Below are 27,879 nucleotides of genomic sequence, written 5' to 3' on the forward strand. Positions count from 1 at the left end.
TCCCACGGTGTTTGGTTTTATTGAAGAACGACTCTCCACTGAGAGAGACTGTGTCTGTATCTTCTTTTTCTAATAAAACTCTTCGCACCTATCAAGCTTGTCCTCATCAACACTTTATTAAAACTCTATGATGCAGATCTATAATGAAGGTTTAGAAGCCAGGCACTAAAAAAAAAAGGAAAAGGAAGTTATAAAACCATAATGTGTGCCTAATAGTATATGTTCATATGCAGATTCATTATTACAGTACTGGTTTAATAGACCAATAAAAAGCCCTTCTTAGGAAATGTTGAAGCTTTCTGGTCCAACGAAAATGGCTTTTAAACAGGCTGTCCAATAATCTGCATCCTATTACACATTTTTAGATCGAATGACACCTGAAGATGGTATTTATTTTATAGAATAATATGTCATTCTTCAAAAAAAGAAAAAGATCAAGTTCAAAGTATAAGTGACGCAAAGATAAAAAGAGAGTTTGATAAGTGGTGTAGGAAAGAGCAAACAATGGAAAGGTTAAAAAAAATCCCATTCAGATCCATAAATTTTAAACATTTTCTATTCTACCAATAGAAACGAATATTTTGTTATTTTTCTGTAACTACATAACTAACCATAAGATAACAACACTAAAATCTTCCCTAAACCGTTCAATGGCTGTATTTGGCTTCTGGGTTATAATGTGGGTGGTCCACCACTAGATGTCAGTGTGGGGTGACTTTACGCAGAACAGACTTTTGCGCCGTACTTTATTTTTAAATGTATGCATTTAATCAGGATGGATTAATCAAAAGCAACATTTTATATTAGTGAGCTACTATTACCTCAAAGTTACCATTTAACATTTAAAGCAAACTGAAACATGTCTGTTTGTTTTCACAGGTCTAAATTTGCTCATGTGGTTTACACTGTACAGACATGTGACCTTTGCGGTCACCCCTCTGCAGATTTTGTACTCTAAAACTGTCAAAGCAAGGCTCGATTCCTCATTTCTTGCAGTACAAAGTGTTTTTTCTTTTGGTCTTTATAAATTTTCTGCTGAACCACCAGAGACGAACTTAACTTACATCTTCTGAAGTTTCCGCCGCAGCTTCTCCTCCCTTCCCTGGATGAGGCGCTCTGTAATTGCTTTGATGTAATTAAGGCTCAATTTGAGCGGAGTGTAGGCACAGCGCGGACGGGGGATTTATAAAGGTCACAGAGGGCTGAGAGAGAAAGATAAATGTTCTTTTCTCCTGGATTTCATAAGTCTGCTGCCACAGTCCACCAACTTTTACTGTTACTCGCTTTTTCTCGACGTGGCCGTGAGGCCCTAAATCACATCTGTCAGGGTTTCAGGGTGCCACACAAACACACCTGCTCAATATGGCAAAAAAAGGAAATTACAAGGTGCTGATATCGATAAATAATCACAGCAGGGTCGGGACAGGCTGCAGCCTGGTCGTGCACAGATGGATAAAGTATTGACGTTTGCTGCTGCAAGTGTCAAATGAGGACAGATTATAGCAAGTTTAAACAGAAGAGAGAACTGCAAGATGATATTTGATAGGTTAGATTTCAGCAGCTCAAAAAATACTTAAATAAGGACAATCAGGACACTGAAATCAACCTTCTTCGATATTGGAGACAGCAGATAGAAGCGGCAGAACAGAGTTCTCCTTTAGAGATAGGGTAAAAAGTTCAGTCATTCAGACTCAGGGTACTGCCACTGCTCCTCCAAATTGAAAAGGAGCATCTGGGCATCTGACTCGATTGCCTCCTAGATTATGTGTTCCCTACAGGACAGAAACCCAGGGGCAGAACCGGGGCTCATTTATGTCTCTTAGCTTGCCTGGCAACTCCTCGATGTTCCTCCAGGTGAGTTGGAGTACGTGGCTGGAGAAAGCGAAGCCTGGTCCATCTCTGCTTAGGCTGCAGCCGCCTTGATTTGGACCCAGATAAGAAGCAGAATATGGATGATGAACTGGTGGTGCAGTGGTAGCTCTGTTACTTTACAGCAAGGTCTCTTTTACTCAGTGACAGATCACCATTTCGGCAGCATTATCAAATATATCAATACAATTGTTTCTTGTTACCAAGATTCCTAAATCACAACAGTGTATAAGAGCAGGGGGTTCCACTCTTTCTAATCTGTTCAACCTTGTTTTGCCAGCATTAAGTTGCCATTTCAAGTTGGATCACTGCATGATGGACTTTTTTTCCTCCCCAGGTTATCTTTGTTCACCAACTATGAACCTCTCTTACTGGGCAAGGACCAACAGATTGTAGCAGCAGTCACACTGTGAGATGGTCCTCGTGACACTGTCTACATTTAAATTTGTCCACAAACTGTGTCCAGAGTCCATTGCAGCAGCCAACTCTGCAATGTCAAACATCTAAAGACAATGCTGTCCATCCTTCAAGTCTGAGAATCAGCTGTCCTGTGTGCACCCAGCTTAAGAAAATGACTGGATTTCAGGAGGCAGCAGCTGGACAAACAGCTGTTGGAAATAGGTTTAGTACCACATCAACAGGGCAATGCCAGCAAGGTCATGTAAATATAAAATGTGCCAAATTTACCTTGCTGTGCAACACATATATCCAGAGAAAGTAGCACACATGTAAAGCTCAGTCTCATTAGTGCAAACTAACCACATTTTGCATAACTTATACTCTATATGTGAAGTTCACAGTTGCTTTGTGTCATTTTTATAAGAAAAAAAAGAAAGAAAATAATTTAAACTTTGGAAAATTTAAAGGCAACTATGTTGTTGCTAATTTATCATGTTCACAAAGCATTTTCACCCCTCCTCAGCTCATGTCTGAATTTTTATAAGAGGTGCACTTCTCTAGGTTGTAAAGCCAAATGTGGCACCATTTTCAGTCATAGCAGTGACCGATGGGTGGAGGCTTCACATCGAGTTCCTGACTAATCTTCAGGCTCTGCTACTGAGCCGAGACCTGAAGTGGTCTATAGGGAAATGCTGCTGATTTGTGCACAACAGCCACTAATCATTTCTACCTAGAAAATGCTGACTGTACACTACTTTGGCTGCAAATGAAGGGAGGAAATTATTCAGGTACAAAGGCCCAAGAAGTTAACAAAGGAAAACTTGATTTAACCACACACTGGTGGAAAACTGATGCCTGTGGACAGCAAGTCTGCTGTTTTTACCCGTGTCTACATTTAAAATATCAACTCATGCTGAAAGTTAAGACAGCTGTTGTAACTTTAATGCCAAACAGACACTTTACACAGAAAATATGAGAACCTACTTGTAGCTTGAGGAATGTGGGTTAGAGGATGGGGGACAGGAGACGATGAGGCTGGGAAACACTGCGGACATGTTCATGAATGACTCTGAAATGACAGCAGGAATTATGTGTATGATGCTACTGAAGACGCCGAGTGTCCCCTGATGCATCTGAAAACAATCTCTGCTCTGGAGGAGAGAGCTATGAACACTATTCTTAACTCAATAATAATATATTTATAGACCTTAGTAAGACATTGGTCTTACTTTAGATACGGTAGTTAGAACAATAAAAGCTTAGTAAAGGAATACCACAAAATGTAAGGTAACGCAGTTAAACACAAATATAAAAATAACCATCTTCTAAGACTTATAACTTGTGTTAGCCAATGAGCACGTACTTCCTATTTCCTTCTGAACCAGAACAGATAATTTAAATAATTTACTGAGTATCATGTTGTATTCAGTAAGACGTTAAACTTGCGAGACTTTAGTTTCACACGTGTAAAGGTCATCTACCAATTGGAAAGTTGGTGGTATGTTCCCAGGATGCTTCAGTCTGCATTTCAAAGTATCTTTAAGCAAGATTTTTTTTTTTTTTTAGTACCGGAGCTGTTTATTGTTTATTCAAATGCGAAAAATCTTAAAACAGTGGCGTTTTCCAGAAAAATTAAATGGCACAAATTCGTCCTGCGAAATTACACGATCGTTATGAGAATAGGTGAGTCAGAGATAGAAAGGACTGAGATTGTGAATTAGACATGTTGTAAAACGTGTTTTGAGTCTTTGAGTAGAAGATCACAATATAAGAACCAGGCCATTTACCAAATTCTCAAATTAGAACTGGGTTTATTGTTGATAGAAGCTGCACAGGACAGGAAGTCAGACACAGGAATACCATATAGAACCCAGTCAATTTTCAAAATAAAAGACCCCTGAGCTCCGCTTTTGGAATGCCCCCAAGGTGCTTTGAAGCTCTCACAGAAACACACCAGTGAGGCAGAGGGCGGTTTTCATTTAAGTTGTAGTCACACAGGCTTAGAGACCAGTCTGTGGTCATCTGGCAACCACCATCTGGTTGCTAGGCCAAAATTTTCATTCGCCATCCGGTTGGCTAGGGGTTGCTAGCCTAAAACTGGTAACAAAGAGGATATATGATACTGCACCGAAAAACCTTCTTGTGACTGCCTTGGTTGCTAGCAGGTTGCTTGCCAAAGGTTAACACTCTCCATTTCTAGTCTGTGTTGCACTTTTTCAAGTTTCACTAAAGCTCAGAGTGAATGTCAAGTGCAAACTGCATCTCTCTGCAGCTGATATCCTGCCTCTTGCAAATATACTGTACATCTTTCCCTAGCGACTGAAGGTTGTTAAGCAGCCTCTACGCCTTGTGGCGGAGATCTTAGGCTTTTATCCAGCCAGGCACCCCTGCTGGACATTAGCGAGAATTCAGGCTTAACCACTTTTTGTGTTCATCTTGATGCATGCTCAATCATCCGGGTAAGTAAATCTCCAAAAGTTGATTCTGTTTATCTGGACATAGCATTTTGTGGGAGAAACGTTTCGTCACTCATCCAAGTGACTTCTTCAGTCTCAGATGACTGCAGGTTTCTTATAAACAGTACATTGTACTGTACAGTTCTCCCACAAAACGCTACGTCCAGATGAACAGAATCAACTTTTGGACACTTTTTGTGTTGATTTAACTTGTTGCCTTGCATCTTCCGTATACAGTCCATGCTTATGAGCCTAACTGAGATCCGAGGTGTTCCTGTGTTTAACAAAGAAACTCTCACAGCTCAAACTTCTTCATCATTCTTTAATATTAAAACAGCAAAAAAATTTACAATAAGCTTCTCATCACTCATCCCACATCCACATTGCCCCCCTCCCTCCCACCCTCCCCAGAACAAAATCCATCCCCTCACAGACTCCATGTTGCAAAGCACAGATACATATGGCTTTGAGTATGTTGCATCAGCAGCTGCTCGCTCCGCGATGCAAAGCGCTCATCTCTGAATGAATTATGAGAGTGGCCGTATCCTGGGCTACCAAAACAGTTGTCATGGCAACTACCTGCAAGCCAAGCACTGGGGGGATTTTTCACCCCCGACGCACGCCAGCTCCTGCAACTGTTTTTATCCTCGCGTGGAGATGAACCTCGCCGAGGATGCTCGTCTCTGTGATTGATGGCACTTGTGAGCGGCCGAGCGGTAATTGTGGGAATCGCTCTCAGAGCCGTAATCACAGTGAGGAGCGCTCTCGGGTGTCGTATTGGCATAACATTTATTATGCTTTTATTGCAGTGTTTTCTGGATAACACTACAACCACGATGTATTTACGAAAGAGAAGACTTGAAGCAGCTGGAAATGCATAAACTGAAGTTGGAGAACAACAGAACCAAATACAGTGAAAACTTCTGGCACTTAATCAGCCAAAGGTGATTCTATACCAAGTTTTGGACCACATACTTAAATATACAAAAACAGAACAGCCTGCAGCTATCTAAAAAAAAAGAAATTACAGCATAAAATATACATTATAAGCCAAATGTCACAATTTAACCTGCAACAGAGCTGCTCAAATACCCATGAGAAAAATTAAACCAAAGTAGGCTGTCCTGAAATGTAGTCCAGGCCAAACTATGAGTAGCTATTAAGCTCCTCCACACCTGCACAACACCAAAAAAACTGGTGTGAAATGGTAAATATCTACTCTTAGATGTAATAAATAAATAAATAACTCTGTTTCAGTAAGGACAAGGAAACATAGCGTGCTTAAAAAAAGATCTTGTAACTGTCGTACATCTGTTTAGCACTATTGCTGTCTATAAGCTTGATGAGTCAAACTTTGTAAGCTGCCCCCACATAAATAATCCACAGGATAGCATCACAAACACCCGGGGAAATGAGACGTAGAAAAAGAAGGTAACAACATGACCTGAAAACGCCCTTGAAGTCGGTTTTTTAAACATGGCTTTATCTATAAAACTGATGTTTTTCTACTTTTTTATCCTCTCAGCTCTGGAAGATTCTTGACCTCTGGGTCAGGTTGGTATCGTTGGTATCATTATGCTTTAATATTTTGAGAAAGACACAACAGTTGATGCAAGGTGTGAGCCAAGAGTCCCGTCTTTAAAAACCATACCAGAAGTAAGTCTGTGCTTCAGTGTGTGACCACTTTCCTAATGGATAAGGTGTCAGACTTCGGATCAGGAAATTGAGGGTTCGAGTCCCTTCATCTCGTAAAAATGAGTTTCATATCCACCAACACTGCTAATAAAAAGTGTAATGATTCCATGACACCAAAGCACAAACTGTGATGATTGTCTCCAAACACTTGCAGGCTGCCTTTTGACCGACTGCAATCGCTCTCAGATTGATTGCCAACAAGTTGCAGTAACTCCTGGTACAACGCTGAGATGCTTTGCAATGAGAGGCTCGACTCAACTGGTTGTATTGTTTAAAAATAAAAAAAACCCCTATGTTACTATCTGTGGAGGAATTTCTGTTTCAAATCTGTGATGTTGTAACTGGTGTGAGTTTCTGTGCATGTAGTTGGCAAAAGATCTTTGATTTTATCTGATTTATCAGCCTTTACGGCTGTATTCTCACATACTCAAACTGTCAACATGACCCCAATTAATCACAGACTGAAAGCAGATCGACTCCATCACACTGCCATTTAATTCAGGTTTATTTATATAGCGCCAAATGACAACAATATTTGCCTCAAGGCGCCTTAACCCTCTCAAGGCAGGCGCTGCAGATTTGCAACAAGTAAAAGCTAACAACCTGGTTACCGCACATACATATTTTATGAGTTTTTTTTACTCAGAAGTACCACTGCAGGTATTCTTTTGTGCATTAGCAACAAAAACTTAATTTGAGCCTGAGAGGGTTAAACCGTAAGATAAACACCTTACAGTTTCATCACTGCCTCGACGCACCGAAGTCGAAGCAATAATTTAAAAGGCAACAAGATTGGACGTCCACTTGTTGCTGTTGTTTTCCCTGGTGTGACTGTATTTTAACACATCTGCCTCACTGGGACACTGCCTCAAACAGCTCCTCCTCTACTAATGATCAGGAATAAACTGGAAAAAGGAGTTGGTTTTTGTGCTGGTTGGTGATATTTGAATACATGGACCGTTTTAAGTTGTTTTGACGGAGGAACGTCTCAATCACACCTTGAACAACAGGTTTCTGAATCAGCCGTTAAACTCTAGGCAACAAGGATTCACAGATTTTAAACTAATCTAAACCTTAAAGGTTCAAAAAATGCAATTTCTCAATTATATTTGAACTCCGATTAACAACTCCAACAAGATCTCACAGTTTTCTCACAGTTTGAAGCTTGAACAGTTCTAAATGCTTCTTTCACAGGCTTGTTTGTGCCACCAGGACAAAAAAGGAAATCTAGGGACAGTCACTGACAACCTCTGACAGCAGGTGAAAACTTATTTCTACTGAGGTGACACAGACTATTCTGATATGTCAATAAGAAGCTTTTCCTGTCTGTCAAACATTGTGCTACAGGTATAAAACACACACACACACACGCTCAGAAACAGTAGCGAGCCCGTTCCCTCTCACTCGTCATCCCGTTGGTTGAGTAACGATGACGCATCGAGGAGACATCCTCTGAAATATCCAATTAGGGAGTGAGTCAGCTGAATCTGGCTGCGTCTTGATAGGAAGTGGCCTTCATCTGGGAAGATCTGGCCCAGAAAGAGGAGAGAATTTATCTGATCTGAACAACCTCTGGAAAAATTCTTGTAGTGAGCTTTAAGTTTTATTCTTCACTTTCTTCACTCAAGGTTCACTTTACTCGAATGTGCTCAAGGTTTTGACCACAATAGAAATGTCTGTCCTTGAGTCTCCTTGCTTTATAGTGACTGGACTGCAGATATCCAACAAATAAATCCTCTGAGTGCTCAAAATTTAACAGCTTAAAGTGTTGCTGCTTTGTTGATGAACAGGAGCAAAGCGCTGAATTTAGACGAGACAAAGAGAGCATCAATCCAATCGTGCTAGTATCCGATACCAATACCAGCTTTAGTATCAATACTGTCAACATCTGGATCAATCTGCCCACTCCTATCTCGTAGCTCACTTTGAAACAAGATATGTGAGAAGCTTTTATCTGTTTATCTGTCTGTGGAAGAACTAGGAGCAAATCTGTGGATCAGAGAAAATCAGGTTCCTCTACTTTCTGGGGAGATACTTAGATTTGAGTCTGGGCTTTTAGAGTGATTGCTGGCTATCACCAGATGAAACTGGTTACAAAGAAGTTGCTGCACCAAAACCTCCTTGTGATTGCTTTGGTTGCTGGGAAATTACTGCAGTCGTCTGTAGTTTTTTTTTTGTATGAAAGACACCAAGTTGTCAGCAAACACTCCTCAACTATTCACTGACTGTCAAACTGAAGAGTGTAACGCAAACTGGAAATAGAGAATGTCCAAGTAAAAGTTTGTTTTACCACATCACCAAACTATGTTACAGAAAGTGCAGCGTTTACTCTTCGGTTTGACAACTGCTCAGCGAATAGCTGGCAAGAATTTGCTAATGCGAAAAACTACAGACGACAGGTCGCAATTTTCCAGCAACCAAAGCAAAGGTGGATTTTTACTGACACTGTAAGACTGTGGAAGAGATGATTTACAGTATTTGCAGCTATACTTAGGTAAATATGATTGAATTGCTCTCTTGTTAACAGATGATATGCATCACTGTTTAAGAAATATGCTACCTTTGCTAGCTTATATGCTATCTTACCTTAGCTTAATTCAAACACTGGAAACAGAAGCAAATGTCAGTCAAATGGCAGCAATACCCACCTAGCAGCATCTCTAAAGTTCACTCATTAGTTATGTTTTTAATTATATATATATTTTACTATAAGCATAAAAGCAACATGTTTACAGGTTTGTTCTTTAGCATATTTTCCAAAACTTAACCGTTTTCAAGTATTGTCACAAAACACATTTTTTTCAGTGAAGTTTGGCACAGAGAGGTTTTTAAAACATGTTTAAGTGAAAAATGGACCAGCTGTGACCATGCTAAGCTGTGATAAGGTAATCAGCAAAACTAAAGCTATTTATTGAATGATGGCTCTTCATAAGTACCTTTAAAGTGGGGTAAAGTGAGTTTTTAAATATTAAAAAAAATCCTAAAAGTCACACTTTTACAATGAAGTTTAGAACTCAAGTACAGGACAGCAAATCTCCTGTGCCACACTGGAGTAAATAAAGACTCTGCATAACAGTGCACTGATACATAATGGAGAATGACCCATTTTAATTAAAAGCCACAGCTGCTGTTTGCAAAGACTCTTTGTAAGAGCCGAGTGTTTACCTGCATAGTGTAGTTGGCTCCTATCTTTATTAAGTGCTTGATGAGCTCGGCCGAGTGCTGGAAGTGAACATTGGCTGCCGAGACACAAAAAAACAGGACATGCAAATAAGTGTCGGAGAGGTTAATTCCACCACTGGATAAAAGGCGCCACACTCGCCGAGGTCAAGTTTTAAAGCTCAGCATAGCAGAGAGGCTCGTGAGACTCACGCCTACCTTCAGTAGCCCACATTACTACGATGTTATTGTGAAATGAAGTCAAATTACATCCTCCGTTTCTGCTGTTCTGTGAGGAGGATGAAGGAAATGTGCATACCGTCAGCAGTGCCGTGGACCAGGAATAGAGTTCCTCCCAGATTTTTCATGCCGGACAGCACTTTGGAAGCCTGAAGATTGGACACAAATCAAATTATTTGTCGCATTAACACCAGGTCATAACATTACAAGCATCAGAATTTGATTGAAGGGTCAAAAGTGTAAGAAAAGTTAATCGTGAAGTTTCCACTTGAGGAGGCGGATTGTAAGATCATTAACAGGAAAAAATATATAAGAAGCTAATTTTTTCTTGTTGGCTGATGCTCTCCCTGTGCAAGCTTGGCTTCATCTCACAGGCATGTTAGATTAACTGGTGATTCTAGGTGAGGATGTGAGAGTGAGATGTTTCTCTGTCCATCTATCTGGGGTCTACCCTGCTCCAGATCCCTCGTGACTCTGAATTAGTTAAGCAGTAAACAGAAGCTTTAAGCTAAATATACTGGAAATCACTAGATTATTAAAGCAAGTAACCATCTTCTTGATGAAAAATTATACGAACGTAGACGTGCCAAACCTGTCATTCCTCTAGTAAGCGCATCATCTCCATTCAACTTTTTAAAATGTTTACCTTTACAGTAATAAAAAGCATGTTTATAGGCCACAAACTGCCCTGTTTCCCCCTGCATGACAACTGCATGATAGGTTATTTGTCTCTTCTTCTTTGTGCTGCTCATTCAAGGGGTCGCCACTTTGGATCATCTATCTCACGCTATGCCTGGCATCCTCCTCTGTCACACCAGCCCATCCTTCACTATATGAACCTCCTCTGAGGTCTTCCTCTCACTCCGGCGCTCCTGCTTTTCCTTCTCTTTAACTGCCTCTGAACATGCCTTCCCTCTTCAGCCAGCAGTAGCACAGTTTCCACGTCATTCCATGGTTCACATTATTGATTATCTGCTTGCTTGATTAGGTGCATATTTTACACTGGAATCCCTTCCTGACACAACCTTCTTCTTTCATTCAGTCTTGGGACTGAAACTAGGAGTACTGGTTTGTAGTCTGGCTTGTAGCCCAAAGATGCGGTAACAGGAAGGTTAAGCCTGCAAGTCCTCACCTTGGCTAATCAGAGTCACTAAACTGGACCTTTACACTGTATTTGTGCTGCAGGTGCCTTTTTAATCTAATAGGAGGCTGAGGGGTAGAACCGACAGCCATCAGTATTTTTCACCCCCTGAAGCGAGGAAGTATGCAATCAGCTCCCCTTGTTTGTCTGTTTGTTAGCAGTCCAGCGTCCACAGTTTTCAGGATATTGTTGTGTGATGGTAGTTACCAAAAATAGCTCAATCTGATTTAATTTTAGTAAAAATCAGGTCAGGGTCACACCGAATGTGAATATCAGTAAAAACTTTAGATTATCCACAACTTTTTATGTATCGTCTTCAAACTTCACAACAATATACCAGGACTTGGGGGACACGAGTACCTCTGTTGAGTAAAAACATTTGATGTTAGCAGCACAATGACAGTGTAACACATTGACGTCAGCATGTTGTAATGAAAACAAAGTTTCAGTGTAGCCCTTGTCCTTCAGGGTGACTTGAGCTCTCTGAGTGCTCGTGTTTCCATCTGAGGTCATTTCTTATATTTATTTAGCCTGGAAAAACTCGACCTTAGAGTTATATATGTAGTCTGCTTGAATTAAAGCCACTGAAATAAAGGCGCTAGACTCACATGATGTAACGTGAGCCACTTTAAGTGTGATGATCCCGTCTGTTGTCCTTCATGCTCTTTGATTTGCTTTTTTTGGATTAAGATATTTAAAAACTAAGCAAAAAACATTTTTTTAAACCAAGATGCCAGACTGATAGCGATCGCACTGGGAGGGCGAAGCTTTAATATTACAGGATGTCTCAGTCTCACTGCTGTCATTCATTTTGTTCCCAGCTGGAATTCAAACCCGCGACCAGCCATCAACCACGGCATGTTTTCTCACCCGTCTGTTTCTGCATCTCGGAGGACTGGGTGAGTGATGATGCCCTGCTGATTATTGTCTGATCAGATTGTGCCACATTTCCTTCTCTGGGTGACTTTTGAAGCAGACCACCCCTCCCTGCTGCGAGAGTCACAAAAATAGAGCTCTCTGGCCCAGTTACAGGCAACCCACTTAGGAAGAAAAACACTCTCTGACTGCAACCTTCACTTGGAGGACAGCTGGGTGATTTTTATTATTTTTTTTAGGATGGCATTTCTCTGTTCCTAAATGTTTTCTTCTTCTTTACTGGTTGTTCTTTACTTTTAAAAAATGGGAGCTGTATAATTTGTGTTGGCTGTCTAACCTCTGCTATACTGTAAAATGTAGAAATGATTGGGAATCAAACAGGTAAAGGTGAAACCCACCCAGCCACCTGCATCATCAGCCAGCTGCATTTCCCATTAAAGTGGCTCTAAGTTTGCACTCTCCTTGGTTTCAGAGATTTGAGCTGCATGAAGCAGCCTGTACGGCTGCCAGCTTACCTCCACGCCTCGGTTTAAACACAGTAAAGATAAAAAGATAAAGGTGTCAGGTCGCAGGACATTTTATCATCAGCTGTGCTTCTTGTTTAAACACATTGCTGTCTATAAATGGAACAAGCTACAAAAAAAACTATTCTCTGATTTCGCTGGAGCGCTTTAAAGGGTCGTCTTTGTCTCCCTGCAACAACCCCAGCACACCTTTTTCTTTTTTTGTGTGTATAATGTGTCTCAATTTCTGTATATGTTTTTTGTACACAGGTCTGTCTTTTCAAAAAGAGATGTTGATCTCAATAAGACTGCCTGTTTAAATAAAGGATTTAATAATAACAAGAAGCACTCGGAGAGCACAAACCTCCGCCAAGCCGGCTCACTCTCTGGGCAATATTTACTTTTAAGGGAACAGTACTGTATTTTGTATACATTCATCTTGTTTTCTTTGTTATTTTTAAAAGTACTTTAAGCAGCTTGTAGTGCAGTAAAAAATCAGATACTGGTAGCATGAGAGATATTTACTTCACTCTCTACACTACAGTATATGCAGCTTACTCTACTATCTTTAAGCATGTAATACTTTCTGACGTCCCCTAAAAAGGCAGATGTGAAATGTAGATGTGAGGTCAGAGGTCAAACGTGACACGCCATCTGATGAGGGACATCCAACTTCCCAAATCCAGTCGCATTTAGCTGAATTTCTTAGCAGTGTTAATTTTCTTAACTAACAAATGATAACTAAACAAAAACTGATGGACACTTTGGAGAGAAGAGATCCAATCAGAACTTATGAAGTTGTGAGCAAGGCGGGACGAGTTTGGAAGTAATCCAATCAGAAGTAATCAGACATACACATTTGAGCTGCCCTCGGGAAACGACTCAACCACCTCACGTGCTCGCAGTTTCTCTCGAAAACGCTTGGGAGGAAGAGACGAGCGGACATATGGACAGGTTTCACATTTGATGGACAGGAAAATAAGATGCCGTGTGGAGGAACGCTCGTGCTACAACAATTAGTTGAATAAAAATAAAAGAGTTTAAATGCTTAAACTATGACTAAAATGAAATGAATCTAAGTCATCCGTTAATAAAGAAGCAGGTGGGTAAAAGACAGAAGACGCTCACTTGGTATCTGCTCTCGTCAGTTGAAGGTGAGCCGAAGTATCTCTCTGAGAAGGCTGAGGCTGAAGGGGAAAAGGGAAATCAAAGAGGTTACATGACGTCAGCAGCAACCTGAGAACTTTACATAAAAAGTGCTGCATGGATCTTCTGGAGGATCTGACAGATCAGTGGCACTGGAATAAGCTAGAAGCCACACATTATGTTAGAGGACACATTTGAAGTTTATTATTGGCAAAAAACAAGTTGAAGTCTTCTTCGACTCATGCTGGAAGAACAGTCGGAGGTGGAAAGGCGTCTTATTTCTGCTTTTTACGAGTGAAGACAGACAGACAGAGACGCTTTCTTTGAAGCAGAGGCTTTGCAGCAACACTTCAGTCTATTAAACTCTACTCACAGCCAGCAGGAAGTCCTGAGCTGTACAGGAGTGCTAACGCCCAGCATTCCCTCCCAGAACTGACGAGAACTTTTTCATCTTTAAATGTAATAACCCTGAATTCCCGAAAGCGAACGCAAAGGATAATTAAAGTGACATTACCCCGGCAGTGCACATGAAAAAGATTGTGCAGGATAAAGATGTTGTGTTCTGAGAAATGACTAGCCGGGTTCAGCAGCAGCAGCAGAAGTAATAAATATTTCCGCGTCTCTGGAGCGTTGTATTAAAGAGGATTCAAATTCCTGCTCACCGTACATGCTCCAGTCGGTGACGGGAGCGCGAACAGCTGCGCAGCTGATCAGCTTCTCTGTCGACTTCAGCATCATCAGCGCAAGGTAGCCACCGTAGCCCTGCAAGGGAGACATTAGAGGAGCGTCACTTGCACCGAGAAAACACAGGACGTTTCTATCGTGTTTACACAGCATCAAAAAATGGCAGTCTCTGCATGGATCTGTACTTCATTACATTTATATATGGTCTCCAGCAAGAGCAGCTGGCAGCAAGAACTGTTGAAATATCTTTAACAAACTAATAAAGAAAGGCAAAACTAAATTTTAGGGAATAATGTGTAATTTAATTGGGTTTTTGTGGTATTAGTGGGCTGTTCTGGGTTTAAAAACAGGAGCATTATATTACAAGTAGCTCAAAGAGTAAATACACTGCTCAACATCATCCAGTGTGGCCCGTTTGGCAGTGATGGTTTGGGGAGGCGTATCCTTGGAGGGTCACACAGACCTTCATGTGCTAGCTAGCGGTACCCAGACTACTCAGACCAAGAGAAACTCCTGTTCCTCCTGGTACAGGTCATAAACAAGTCTCCTATGGCCAGAACCTTTAAGTAGTCCCTGGATGACAAATGCATGATGACAAATGTTGCCTCCTAATGAAGGGCCACAAGTGCCAAAATGAATTAACTGAGTACATCATTAAATCATTCATTTAAGGTGTCATTAATAAATAATTACATTTGTAAATGAAAAATTATTTAAATATACAAATAATTAATATTAAGTAATTTCATTTAAAACAGTTAATACAGCATTTATTATTTTAATTAATTATTATTAGATTCAATTATAATTTAATGAGGAATTTAATTACCTCAGTACATCAAATAAATTCATTTGGCACTCACAGCCCTCCATACTCCAGTGCACCTCTTTTTCTTTTGTACCAAAGCGGCTGAAATGGATTCACAGTGGTTTCTACTTCTTAAATAGGCAGACTGAAGCTTCACTGAGTTGTTATAATTAATGATGGCAGAGTCCATTTTAACCATGTTTTCTTTGTAAAATCTCATTTCCTCTTTTTTGTGGGATTAATTCACTGGATGAGGAGGAAACAGAAATCAGAGTTTTGACTGGGCAGCCACTACAGTTACTGTACCGATCACACGTGTATTCAGGGTTAGGTCAGGGCGTGAGAGACTAACCTCGCCGAAGACTCCAACACGAGTGCGATCGATGAACGGCCGCTCCGCCAGGAAACTGAAAAACACAGCGGCTATTTTTAACGAGTGGAGAGGAAGTGGGTATCAGAAAGCAAGAGAGGTAATTATAACTTTATATTTCATTTCACACATCACACACTCTGCTGAAGCTACATAAGGAAGGTCAAAGGTCAAAGCCGTGAGAGAAGTTTTTGAATGCAAATTTATGTTTTCCAGAAATATTACTATTCATAAAGAAATAATTTTTTTCTTTACATCTCCCAAAGTTTTGAACAAAGATCACTTACACCAGACCTCATTCTAATCATCTCATCAATTCCAATAAAAGGTGTAACAGTTGTAAAAATGACCATTTAAATGTTTTTTTTTTTTTAAGAAACAGTGACAAGCTCTAAAATGTCCATTTCAAAGATGTTTAGAGCTCATAAAACAAGCACCTTTATATCCAGAAAACTGGAAACAGAGATTCGATTGATTTTCTTCTGTTCACAAACTCAATTAGTTGCTTCGGGCCAAGGAGTTATGTTTTCAGTAGGATTTTACATGTGTGCTTCATTCTGTCTGTAAACATGAACGCTCTTAAGGTTTAAATGAATTTTGATAAAACTCTGTAGGCGAGTAAGGTGCACTCATATTAACAAGTCATTAAAATTAGCCTTACATCCATCGAGGTCTTCAAGGTCAACTTACTGGTCGAAAAATGACAAAAAGCCTTAAAACCCAGAAACTATGATTCTCACAAGTTTGGTGTGTCGTCAGTACAGAAAGTAACATATAAAGGTTTAAACCTCAAATCACATTTGACCTCTGACCTCTTCTTCAAGGTCAACAGATTGAGCTGAAAGTCAAAGTGATCATTAATGTTTCTTACTGCCATATCGTGTATTGACAGCATATAGACATGTAGGGAATGACAAACAGGAGGATTTTAAATATATTACGTTACTTTGGAACTCTGACAAGTTTATTAAGGTCAAACTTTCTTTGTTTGTATCAGCAACATTTAGGAAAGAATTATGAATATCCTACAAATATCGTGTCACATCTGACCTCTGACTTCACTCTGACCTTGGGTTTTATGGCACTACATACTTCAAACTTCTTAAAATAATTTTAAAAATAACAAAGAAAACGAAATGAATATATACAAAATACAAAGCAGGACTCAGAAGCTTCTTGTTATAGATCATTTAAGGGTTTTGCTTTGCTTTTTAACTTTTTTAACGTATGCATCTTGTTTATGTTTTCCCGCCCAAGAACACCACAGAGTCATCTGCGAAGCTCTGACAAAATCTCTGTCTAACAGAGAAATGGTACTCCAGGGTGGACGCTACGTACTTCAGAGCTGCTATGTAGTCCTCCACGTCCGCTATGCCGAGCCTCTGCTGTGAAAAGCTGCCAGAGGACAAAAGACAAAGAAACTGTGAGGTCAGAAAGGACTGAAACAACTTCTGTTACTAAAAAAACAAAAACTGTTACCTTTGACCTCTGAACCCTGACCCCCTGCCATCAATCCGCGCCACGATGACCTGCGCCAATCCTGCCAGCACCGAGTCCCACTCCAGCCTGAACTCCTCCGTCACCGTCTGGGTGCCTGGAGAGCTGTCGCTGTCGGGAAGGTTGTTTTACTCACATTAATGTACTGACTCTTAGATCCGGACATATTTGTAGTTTACTGTGTGAGAGTGGCGCTTCACTGAAGCATTTTGACCCTTGGCCCTGACCCATTTTTGCTCTAATGGTCACCATAATTTACAAAATGAGCATCATGCTGTACTGAGAAAGACTTAAAACTAGCCACCCAGGGCATAAACCCTGAGAAAAATGTTAACTAAGGACATAAATGAAGGGAACTGAAGGTTGTTTAGACTTCTGTATAACCACGTCTTTCTGAAACCAGTCCGCATGTATATAAAACTGCAGGTTGATTTTAGCTATGACATTTACATTTTTCTCAAACATCCATTTTCATCTCCACAAATGTGTCCGACAGCCTGCAGCTACACTGCAGTTCCATTTTTAGCTGTCCTCACAGAGTCTGACCTTTGAAGCTCACAGTGCTGCGATAAAATAAAATAAAAAAGGCAAATGTAATAAAGTGGAAAAGGCTTACACAATAAGAAGAAGGCCGTAGATGTAGGAGTCAGAGAAGTCAGGAGGATAGATGAGCTTCAGAGGCAGCCCTGTGAGAAGACATGCAGAAATATTAGCTGGAGACGAGGCGAGGATAAAAAAAAGATGCACGCACAGACACACAAACATGACGACAGGTGCACAGACTCAAACACGCTCGGAGTGGCTCAATTATCTCATGAAGCTCACACACTAGCACAGCTGTTAAGTGCAGATAATTTGTACCAAAGGTTGTGTTAGTGAGCTCCGTCCGAATCATCCTTTTAGTCTCCAGCGCCGAGCGCAGGGGGAGGTTGTTCTCCAAGACGAAATACGCTGTGAAGAAGAAATCGTGTTTATCAGAGTGCAACAAAGCTGTTATTAAGACGAGAAAAATCATTAAAAGGTGCTAAGAGGTCCAGGATGCTCAGAGCGGAGCAGTTAATTCTCTGAGTGTTTTTCTATCAAGACTTCATCGACTGCTGGTTATTACGCCACTGTTATTTTTACACAATAAAAAGAAGTCATGACTTGACGTTGCTATTCACGAGCTATATCTCAGACTCTACAGGTCTCAGTTAGCATGATAAACGTTCAAGTTCATGACTTCTGGAACAATGTCCTTTGGAAAGAAGAGACCAAAATCGAGATGTTTGGTCAGAAAGCACAAACTCAAACATCTGATACCAGCTCCTAAAATGTGGAACAATTTCTCTTCTCTGTTCGTTTTTAAATCTCGTTAAAACCTGCATCTTCTCCTTTGGTTCATTGTGGTTGTTTGTAAAGTGCTTTACAAATAAAGTTAGTATAGTATGGTAGTTTTCACTGTTACCTCCTGTGGGTGGAAAAACCCAGCACGTGACTCTCTGTTCTCACCAAATATTGACCCTGATAGAGGATGACCCCTACCTTCAAACAGCTGTGTTTAGAGATCAGAAGATCGCCATGGTGTTTTTACTTATCTCAGTTGAGGGTCTGCAGACCGAGGCCGCTGCATGTAGCATGGATTATGAGCCTGCTTGAGTAAAATGTAAAACTTGCTAATGTTTATCCAACTACAACACAGCCGATATCGTGGCTAGAAAGACTAAACAGTGTCATAAATAGATGCCTCATACAGGAGGTGTCTATTAAAAGGTACACGACACTCATATGCGAGTTTGTAATGAGCAGCTAATTGTGTTGGTGTTTTTCCATCAGGTCCTCATTGATTAATAGCAAAAGCTCTAACTTGCAGTTTTATTAACATGCTCACAGTTTCTCATTTGAGCTTTGCCTCTGATGTATGATTGATCAGCTAGAAGAGTTCAGAAAGTTCATTACTGTATGGATTACTGGGAAAAACCTGCAGTGTAAGACTGGTTTACTGATGACCATGAACCAGACCAACCAGTAAATATTTTCTGGCTTGGCAACACATCAAAATCACCTTTGAGGAGAAAAACACTCACACCTGCAGTTCTCTCCTAAAACACCACATAGGCCTCAATATAACATGACCCTGCTTAGAATATGACCACTCACCTTCTACCTGTTATTTAAGGAAAATGTCCTTTTATAGGAAACCCTTTACACTCATTATTTGAGGAGGATTCCCAAGATGCTATTACTGCAAAGCAGGGTCTTATCAGAGGGATGCTTCATTAGTCACTCTTCCCAAATTACCTAATACAAAATGTTTTTTGAGCGTGTTTTCACCTTTTTCAAATCAGTCTGAGTGCAGCTGGTGCAGATTGTGAAACCCCCGTGAGAAAGATTTGCCGTTTGTAATACTGGACTATAAAAATCACAGACTTAACTTGACAGCTGTCACTCTTGGCTGTTTAATTTCTCTCTGCTTCATTTATGCAGCAAATGCACTGGGAGACCTTCAGTCGTAATTCATCTATTTTTTATGTGGCTGCAAAACGCACCAGGCTTCAGCAAAGGCTGCTGGGTAAACTGGCTATAAATCCACTGTATGAACAGGCTGAAAGCATTTGCTGATAAGCAACATAAATAATCCATATTGCAGACCAGTCATGGTGGTGTTCTCTGATAAACTATATCTGATTTCTCATACCGCCTCCCCCCCCAATCTTATTTCTAAGGAAAACTTGCATAAGGAAACTTGGTTGATTGTATATCAAAGGTGAATTTGCTCCTTTCTTCTCCATCCTCGAGCCCTCTGACAGAGTCCACCTCAAACAGGCATTAGAAAAACTACAGTTTTTGGTACTTCAGCTGTGGATTTATTTTTCAGCCCTGGACCTTCAGTGGGTTCTTGTCTGCCCCCATAGTCTCCAAGTGCCACAGCAAGTGGCAGTAATACACTCACTGAGAAGCAACAGCGAGCTTGGTGATGTTTTTTAAACATGCATGTTTTTTTTGGAGAAAGTTGATCCTCTCACGACACGCATCTGGTTTGTTATCCCTGAAAACTTCAGCATTTGGAAGAATTTCTCACAAAAGGAACCCCAGAAAACATAACTACGTTTGTTACTTCAGCCTGACTTTAACACAACACAATGTGGCTCGACACGACGAGGCTGCCCTGTAGCATTTTGAGGTGATTTCTCCTAAAAACAGACACATGGAAACTGTTACTGTACTTTAATTCAGCTTTTAATTCCTGCTTTTGTGTAACGGAAAATTCTGCAGCTCATGTGCATTTGAAGAAGCACAAGCACACGGCCAAGCAAAGGTGTCACTGCCGCGACTGTGCATGAAGTTGGTGACCTCTCCTTTCACTATGTTTGTAGAAGCAGTCTGCACAGCTAGCTGCTTGATTTCATCCACCTGTGGCCATGAAGGTGACTGGAACACCATGGCTGAGTGAATACTTTTGGAAATGTAGTGTAGGTGTCCTCTCTCTGGCATTCTATCAGTGCACCACTAACTTACACAGATGGTATCCAAATCCACTCTTTCACAATCTTTTAATGAATTCCCCTTGCAGCCCCGCTGATGATTAGCTCTTCTAAAACACTAAGCGATGACACCCGCCCGTTTAAACTGTGATACAAAGACGTTAAACGCCTCCAAAATGCAGAAATTATCAGCGCAGTCTGGCACCAAATCCAGCAGCTGCTCATGTTTCCACACAAATGAGATGATGTCGCCTAATTGCAGAAAACTATTTTCCATTTCAGAGCAGAAGTGAGAAAAAAGCACATCTGCCCGCCCACACAAACATCGCACAAACACCATCAGGCGGAGTAAAGACTCCACTCACAGTCCACGTCGGCGAGACTGACGAGCAGCACAGCTGGAACTCCGGGACCTGCGATGGGAGACAGAGAGAGAGAGAGAGGGGGAGAGATGACTGTGTGCTTGTGAATAAAAAGCTCCATGCTGATGCAGCCTGCTTTAGGTTGTGTTTTGACCAATTATCAGTCATGCAAAAGCAAAAAAGAACAACTTATTCTGAACATCAGGAGTATTTTTATTTTTATTTCTGCAGTTGTTATGCAATTAAAGCAAAAAGAGTGAAACTGGAGATTTCAATCAGGTTTAATTCTCTCAGCCAAGCTCTAAATGCAGCTTTCCTTTGCATTTGCCATATTAGAAAGTAAAAGTGAACAATGTTGTCGATAGATGGTGTTGTCTGGCTTTAGATTGAGTGCGTTATTTGTCTGGAGAAATAAACTAGCATGGCTAGCATGGAGCCAAAGAAGCCAAAAAGCCAACTGGAAAGGCTTATCCCTCAAAACTGTAAATACAAAAAAGTTGCACAAAATAGTTTCCCACCACAGGAAATTTATTTTGAGTGTCTTCATAGTTTTATTTTTGAAATACACCAATTTCTATACACTGCAGGAAAAACGAAAATAAATATTATAGTGCAAATTTGCAAAAAAGCAGCATCTGCATCAAAATAAACTATTTCCAGCAGTCCAATATGAGTCCTAAGCATCCCAGAAACGACACAGAAAGTCATAAAGTCAAACATAACTTTTAAAAACACAAGTATAGGCCCTGAGGCCTTGATGGTAAAAAACTACATTTCCGCGAAAATGACGTCACTTCCGGTTTCGGGCAGGTCATGGCGGACATGCGATAGTTCACGCTGATGGACGTAGGAAGTGTTACAAACAGCTGATCGGATCGGCAAAGCGTGTTTCTGGAATATTGTGTTTTTGTTGCTGCAACTGCTTTTTATGCAGTTTTTGCAAAGCTATATGTGGAAGGAAGCCGTGACCTAGGACAAGCTGATGGCATAAGATGTAAGTACAACTGCTCCGGTTTCATATGCAAAAAAAATTATTATATTATTATATATTATTATTATTATATTACGTGGTTGCAGAGCTACCAGGATTTAAAAATAGTTACGCAAAACGGAGCGTGCCCGCTCTGACCGGTTTTAAAGGGTTAAAAATGTAAAATAAAAACAAGTGTTTTTGATTTACACTGGAAAATCTAATTCAATGATAAGATTTTACATATGGGGACATAATACAGTCATGTGTTCCTCGCCAGGTTCTAAAGTTACTTAAATAAAACCTCAGATGAACAACAGCACGACATCTTACACTGTGTCATTATTTAACAAGAACCAAAATGCTGAACCTAAGCAGACCTCAGGATTCAGCAGCCTGTAGAAGCACCTTCAGCAGCATCACTGTGAAGGACACTTGGTCCAATCAATCAATCAATCAATCAATCAATCAATCAATCAATCAATCAATCAATCAAGGCTTTATTCGCCACGTGCAGGTTGCCCTGCAGTGAAATAGGACTCCCCCGACCTTACACACACAACACAGACATCACATGGGGATACAGGTCGGAGATCGGTAGCGTTACAGAAAAAAACACTGAAATATACACTACAATGGGAAAGTACAAGAGGAAAAAAAGATATCCTCTACTCATGCTGGGCTCCTGGGAGGACAGCATGAGAACAGGAAACAAAAAAACTAATGGGGATGGGGTCCATAAATAGATAATACCCAGAAGGAGCGTGGTCTCGCTCCTTAAATTCAGATAATTTATCTCCAATTATCCCAGTTCATTGAGGTTCATGGACAGCTCTCTTAAGATCCCACCAGAGCATTACAGTCAGGCTGAGGTGAGACGTTTGACTGAATCATTGCAGCAGCTGTAGATCTGCTGCTATGGTTGGGATCATTGTCCTGAGTCCACGGTCGACTCAATGACCGCAAGGTACCCAGATCATGAGCCCTCCACCACCGTGCTGACAGCTGGTATGAGGTCTTTGGTTTTGTGCATCCTGACCAAACATTTCTACTTTGGTCTCGTCTCTCGAAAACACATTGTTGCCGAAGTCTTGTGGTTTGTTCAGATGCAGTTTTACAAACCTGCTGTTTTTAGAGAGAGGAGGCTTTCTCCTGCTAAACCTTCCAAAGAAGCCATACCTGTCCCATCCTTTTCTACTTTGACTGTCATGAATTTTAACATTTAACATGCTAACTGAGGCCTGATAGAAAGCAGAAACACTTTCATTCCTGTGAAAGCAGTGAGGTGATCCATGCTTGTTTTACACACTGTTTCTGCATTTTGGCTCAGTTTCTGTTAAATAAATAATTACACTGTGCAATAAATCATGTTGTTTCTCATCTGAGGACCAGATGGTTTCTCATTAAGCCCCCATATATAGAGTTTTAAAACTGAAAGAGGACTTCCCTCTTCACACATAACTCTTAATATTTCTCTATTCAAACGTTGTCTTTCATGGCGTAAAGTCTCACCATGTGTTACAGCCTCTGCCGGTCAGAACTCATAAGCTCAGAAAGAGTGCTCATTAACACTCTGTCATTAAAATGCCAAATCTTGCTCACACGAGACCTCATAATTTGTGTGTGTGATGCTTCCCCGAGCGGGATGTGCATCGACCCTCTCTGACCTCGACAGTGCACGATGGCGTGCTGTGCGTCTGGGCTGACGTTGGCATCGAAGAAGGTGCATCCCTCTCGCAGTCCACAGGTGAGGCATCGCCGTGGAAACGAGCTGAGAGTCGACACACTGTCAGAGGAAAGGGGACAAAATGTTTACCGAGCCTCACACGCACACACACAAAGGCTGGGGGAATAAGGCTTTAAGTGTGTGTTTCACCTGTATAGGTGTCTGTGTTCTGCAGCGTCCTTTGTGCTCAGGAAGTATCTGTGTGAAGGAAAGCAGAGCAGCTAAAGTAGGACAAGGTCACACATCCATTATCCATCCGCCTGCACTCGTCTCTGTGTCCGCCCAACCGTAAGTAAAGATCTGTGCTGTCATGAAACTGGCAGCTCACAAAGCACTTGTTGTTTTCACACGTTTATCTCCTCCTCCTCAATGAAGCTGAATTATTATTATTAGCAGTGATAATGGGAAAAAATAAATAAGACAGAAAGAAGAGTTTTTATTCTGTTTCTTGGTTGGAAAATGAAAAAAAGGCTTTTCATCTAGAGAAAAATTAGGCTTTTAGCAGGAGTGTTTTTCCTTTCTCTCATCGTCTACTTTACATCTGAGCCACTGCTTTCTGAGTCCAGCGTTATAATTACAGCCTGGCAACGAAAAGCCACACAGTCTGTGTTAAAACATTCATTTTTGTGGCTGTATGAGAAGCGTCTTAACATCTTCCTCTCAAATATCAATCAGTGTTTGCTGAGACAACACGGGTTATGATTTTGTTTGAGTCTTACACAGTCTGGTTGTTTTCGTCGTACGCCACAATTTTTGTCACCTCCCAGTTTCCCGACGTCAAGTTGCGAACTTCGTCCTGGTCGCTTCGCAGCTGAAAGACAAACAGTTTGATGGAAACATGCTGAAGTGAAAACAAAGTGAAGAACTGATAAGACTTGGAGTCTCTCATCCCAGACTGGTTAGTTAGGAAATGCAGTTTTAAATGACTTTGATGAAGTTACTTCATGCTGTCTGAATATTATTATCTTTGTTTCTGGCATTCGACTGCTATTTTGACAAAGATAATCATTTTTATTGACAGTGAAGTTTAGAAATTTCTTTGTTAATGTTCATCCTTTGCCCATATTTAACTGGTGTATGGATTTGGATGTGTGTGCTTCATATTGTTTTGTGCAGCCTATGATTGTACTGCTGTCCTTGTTTGCAAGGACACTCATGACAAAAGAGACTTTTAATCTCAAGATTATTTTTTCCTTATGAAAAGAAGGTTAAATAAAAAAATTAAGTCTGGGGGTTGTGTATTCAGGCTCCACATTACATAAAAGTTAAAAACTGATTTGCATGTCACTGAATAAATAAGTATTTGATCCCCAATCAAAACAAGAGTCATGTGGTAAGCTGTTTCCTGTTGGTCACCAGGTTTGCACACATCCCAGGAAGTGTTTTGGTCCACTCCACATTACAGAAACTCTCTAAATCCTTTAGGTTTTTTGGCTAAAGCTCAGCAGCTTCAGCTCTATATAGTCTGAAGTCTGGTTAGACTACTCTTTTATCACAGTGTGCTTCTTCTTTAGCCCGTCCTTTGGTGCTTTGGTGATATGTTTTGGGTCAATGTCTTGCTTGAAGAGCCATCCATGACTCATTTTCAGCGTCCTGGCTGAGGGAAGCAGGATCTCATGAAGTCGTATTGTACAGTTACCATGTTTCCACGTGGGGGATGGTGTTCTTTGAGTCTTCAGATTTCAGTCAGTTACAGCGTAGTGTGTCACCAACGGCATTACCAACTGACTTCAAATAATTATTTAAATCAATAACATACAGATCAATTTATAACTTTTATATAATGGTGTTTCTGGATTTTTGGTTGATATTCTGTCTCTCTCCAATTAAACATTTGGTGCCAGCCCCGATTCTGTGCCTCCTCTTTCTTGACAGTTGCAAATATGCAAATATGCGTTTTATTGTGAGAATTGTTTCCTTTTTAGGTCCAACCCACCAGTTGGACCCTGACTTTTTCTTTATTAGCAAAGCAGCACAGTGACAGCTGTCTGTATACTACAACCTTCAGCGATGTGAACAAGGAAAAAGAACTCAAAACAATTGAAGAACCTGAAGTAAATTAGATCAATTTTTAAGCTTCTGTGTATTTAATGACCAATTTTTTTTTTTAATGTCCTAAAGTTTCATATAAAACTGAGCTGATAATTGAAGTTCAGTGACCTGCGAATGCAGTTTGTTTCATTGCATCTTATACATCATGTGGAATTACACAGTTATAAGAGCTTCTGTTCTTAACATTAATTCATAAAAATCCAGATTGTATTTTTATTTTAAAGTGGCCCTACTATGCTCATTTCCAGGTTTATATTGTGTGACTCTAGCAGCGTATTTTTTACATCATTCAAAGATCTACATAATCATTCTGTGGACCTTGGTGATGACCTCACTTTAAACCCAGCTTTCTTCTGATTTGTAGCCATTAATAAATAAATAAAGTGTCTAAACAGCAGCTGGGTTGAAAAGATGGTCTTAAACTGAGCGATTAGAGGATGACATTATTAACATAGACTAATCTAATCACACTGCAGGAACCCAGTGCATTTAGGCATGCAGACATGCTTAAGACGACTTAATGAGGTTCAACCTGAACATCAGAATGGAAGAACGGTGACTTTGAGCATGACACAGTTGTTGATCTAAGTATTTCAAAAAGAACAGAGAAAAAGAGAAAATGTTCAGTTCGCTGGGTGAAAATGCTTTGTTGATGTCAGAGGTCAGATGAGAAGGGCCAGACTGCTTTCAGCTAATAGAAAGGCAACGGTAACTCAAATAACCACTCATTACCACCAAGGTATGCAGAAGAGTATCTCTACAGCAGCAGAAGACCACTCCTGTCAGCTAAGACCAGGAAACTGAGACTACAATTCACACGGGCTCATCAAAATTAGACAACAAAATATTCAAAAAACATTGCCTGGTCTGATGAGTCTGTATTTCTGCTGTAACATTCAGATGGTAGGGTCAGAATTTGATCTAAACTACATGAAAGCATGGAGCCATCCTGCCCTATATCAGTGATTCTGGCTTCAGGTAGTGTAATGGTGTGTGGCTATACTCAAAGGGCCTCCATATTTACAAGATTTCAATCCAGCAGAGCACCTTTCGGGTGTGCAGCTGACAAATCTGCAACAACCGTCTGATGCTGTCAACATGCACCAAGCACCTTGTTGAATCTGTGACTTGAAGAATTAAAGCAACTCTGAAGGCAAGAAGAGCATACAACCTGACAGCTGCAAGGTGTACCTAATGAAGTGGCCAGTGAGTATATATCCAGAAAATAAGGAGAAGGCATAAATGGTCCACTTTAATTACTAGTAAATTCCAGCTTAATGTGTACATGAAAGGGAATATATTTTTAAAGCTCTTTTGAACATTTTATTTCATCATGAAAAAATAGTTTCCTCTCAGGATAACCAAAACCGTTTAATCTTAAATATAACATTTCAATAAAATATTTAATTAAATATAGTTCAGAAAACCTCTGCAACATAAAAGGTTTAAAGGGTTCCAGACGGGATTAAATTTAAATTACTTGTGATTAATTACATAATTTCCTTAGGGATTAATAAAGTATTCTGATTAAATAAAAACTGTGGTTGGGATTAAAATCAAAGCCAAGTAACGGATGAAACAGTCGTCCTACTCTTATCCGGTCCTGGCGACACCACTTGTGGCGAGGACGTGGAGAAAAGAGCAGAGTGTCGTCTGTAAATCACCTTCTTGGTGAACATCGTGATGTGGTGGAAGTCTCCGTGACCTCCCTGCTTCACAGGCAGCGTGAGGAAAAACCGGCTCCTGTCCTTGGAGAACAGTGGATCCTGTCCCTGCAGAGAGAAACTCAGGACTTCAGAGGTCACATTCTTCACGCATGGACGCATCCTGCTGCATGCTGACTCAGCAATACAACACAGTCCAAAAATAAGCTACGCATATTTTTATCGATGGATACGACATTAAAGGAGGCGGCTGTGCAGGAGATTTAACCTTCACGTCTCGCCTACTGTGAAAACTAACCCGCCCCATGAGTTAAACCCCTTATCCAAGCACAGGGGATGCTCCTGTATACACAAACCTTGAAAATCTATCTTTATTCATTATTCTTGCAGGCTTTTACGCTATAATGCACTTATTCAAGCATTAAAAAGAATGCTAGTAACACCCCAAAAAAAAATTACGCCATTTTCACACATCCACAGGAACCCTGGACTTTTCTAGACATCATATAAATGAGGAGCATGTGAGAACACAGATGTCAAACACGGTCAGCTCATACTTTAAATGGTCTTTAACCTCCGATGTCTCTGCTACAATGTCCTTGTGATTGTCAGGTGTGAATGGGCGTCACGTGACCTGCCTCTTGTCCAGAGATGCCCCCTCCCCTGAACCACACTGATTATTTCCAGTCCTACAAACATGTCTAATTGTGTAATAAAGACAGCTCTGGACAAGGTCTGAGTGCAGAAGCCTGTCCGGTTAGTTTTGTAACCTTGAAATCTGGTCCTTTCTAATGCTGG

General features: G+C 40.6%; 1 protein-coding gene across 2 annotated transcripts in view; it reads right to left on the reverse strand.

Moving 5' to 3' along the window:
• Nucleotides 1-5,135: 5,135 nt before the first annotated feature.
• LOC147301972 (inactive dipeptidyl peptidase 10-like) overlaps nt 5,136-27,879 on the reverse strand; it is a 122,120-nt gene continuing 99,376 nt past the window's right edge. For both annotated transcript variants that reach the window (XM_086282310.1, XM_086282311.1), the window contains exons 13-27: nt 27,082-27,189; nt 24,085-24,176; nt 23,516-23,563; nt 23,307-23,425; nt 20,673-20,720; nt 17,705-17,794; nt 17,460-17,529; nt 16,826-16,954; nt 16,685-16,741; nt 15,329-15,383; nt 14,147-14,246; nt 13,467-13,525; nt 9,898-9,967; nt 9,585-9,658; nt 5,136-7,948 (exon numbers count right to left, since the gene is read on the reverse strand). In XM_086282310.1, coding sequence (XP_086138436.1) covers nt 7,820-7,948; nt 9,585-9,658; nt 9,898-9,967; nt 13,467-13,525; nt 14,147-14,246; nt 15,329-15,383; nt 16,685-16,741; nt 16,826-16,954; nt 17,460-17,529; nt 17,705-17,794; nt 20,673-20,720; nt 23,307-23,425; nt 23,516-23,563; nt 24,085-24,176; nt 27,082-27,189 — 1,248 coding nt within the window. In that variant the 3' untranslated portion in view covers nt 5,136-7,819. The remainder of the gene's footprint in view (nt 7,949-9,584; nt 9,659-9,897; nt 9,968-13,466; nt 13,526-14,146; nt 14,247-15,328; nt 15,384-16,684; nt 16,742-16,825; nt 16,955-17,459; nt 17,530-17,704; nt 17,795-20,672; nt 20,721-23,306; nt 23,426-23,515; nt 23,564-24,084; nt 24,177-27,081; nt 27,190-27,879) is intronic.

Source organism: Aulonocara sp. 'chitande type north' Nkhata Bay, linkage group LG23 (assembly GCF_057382095.1).
Source record: "Aulonocara sp. 'chitande type north' Nkhata Bay isolate Kocher_YH1m ecotype deep benthic linkage group LG23, A_spYH_male_GT1.1, whole genome shotgun sequence".
In the NCBI taxonomy this organism is placed as follows: domain Eukaryota; kingdom Metazoa; phylum Chordata; class Actinopteri; order Cichliformes; family Cichlidae; genus Aulonocara; species Aulonocara sp. 'chitande type north' Nkhata Bay.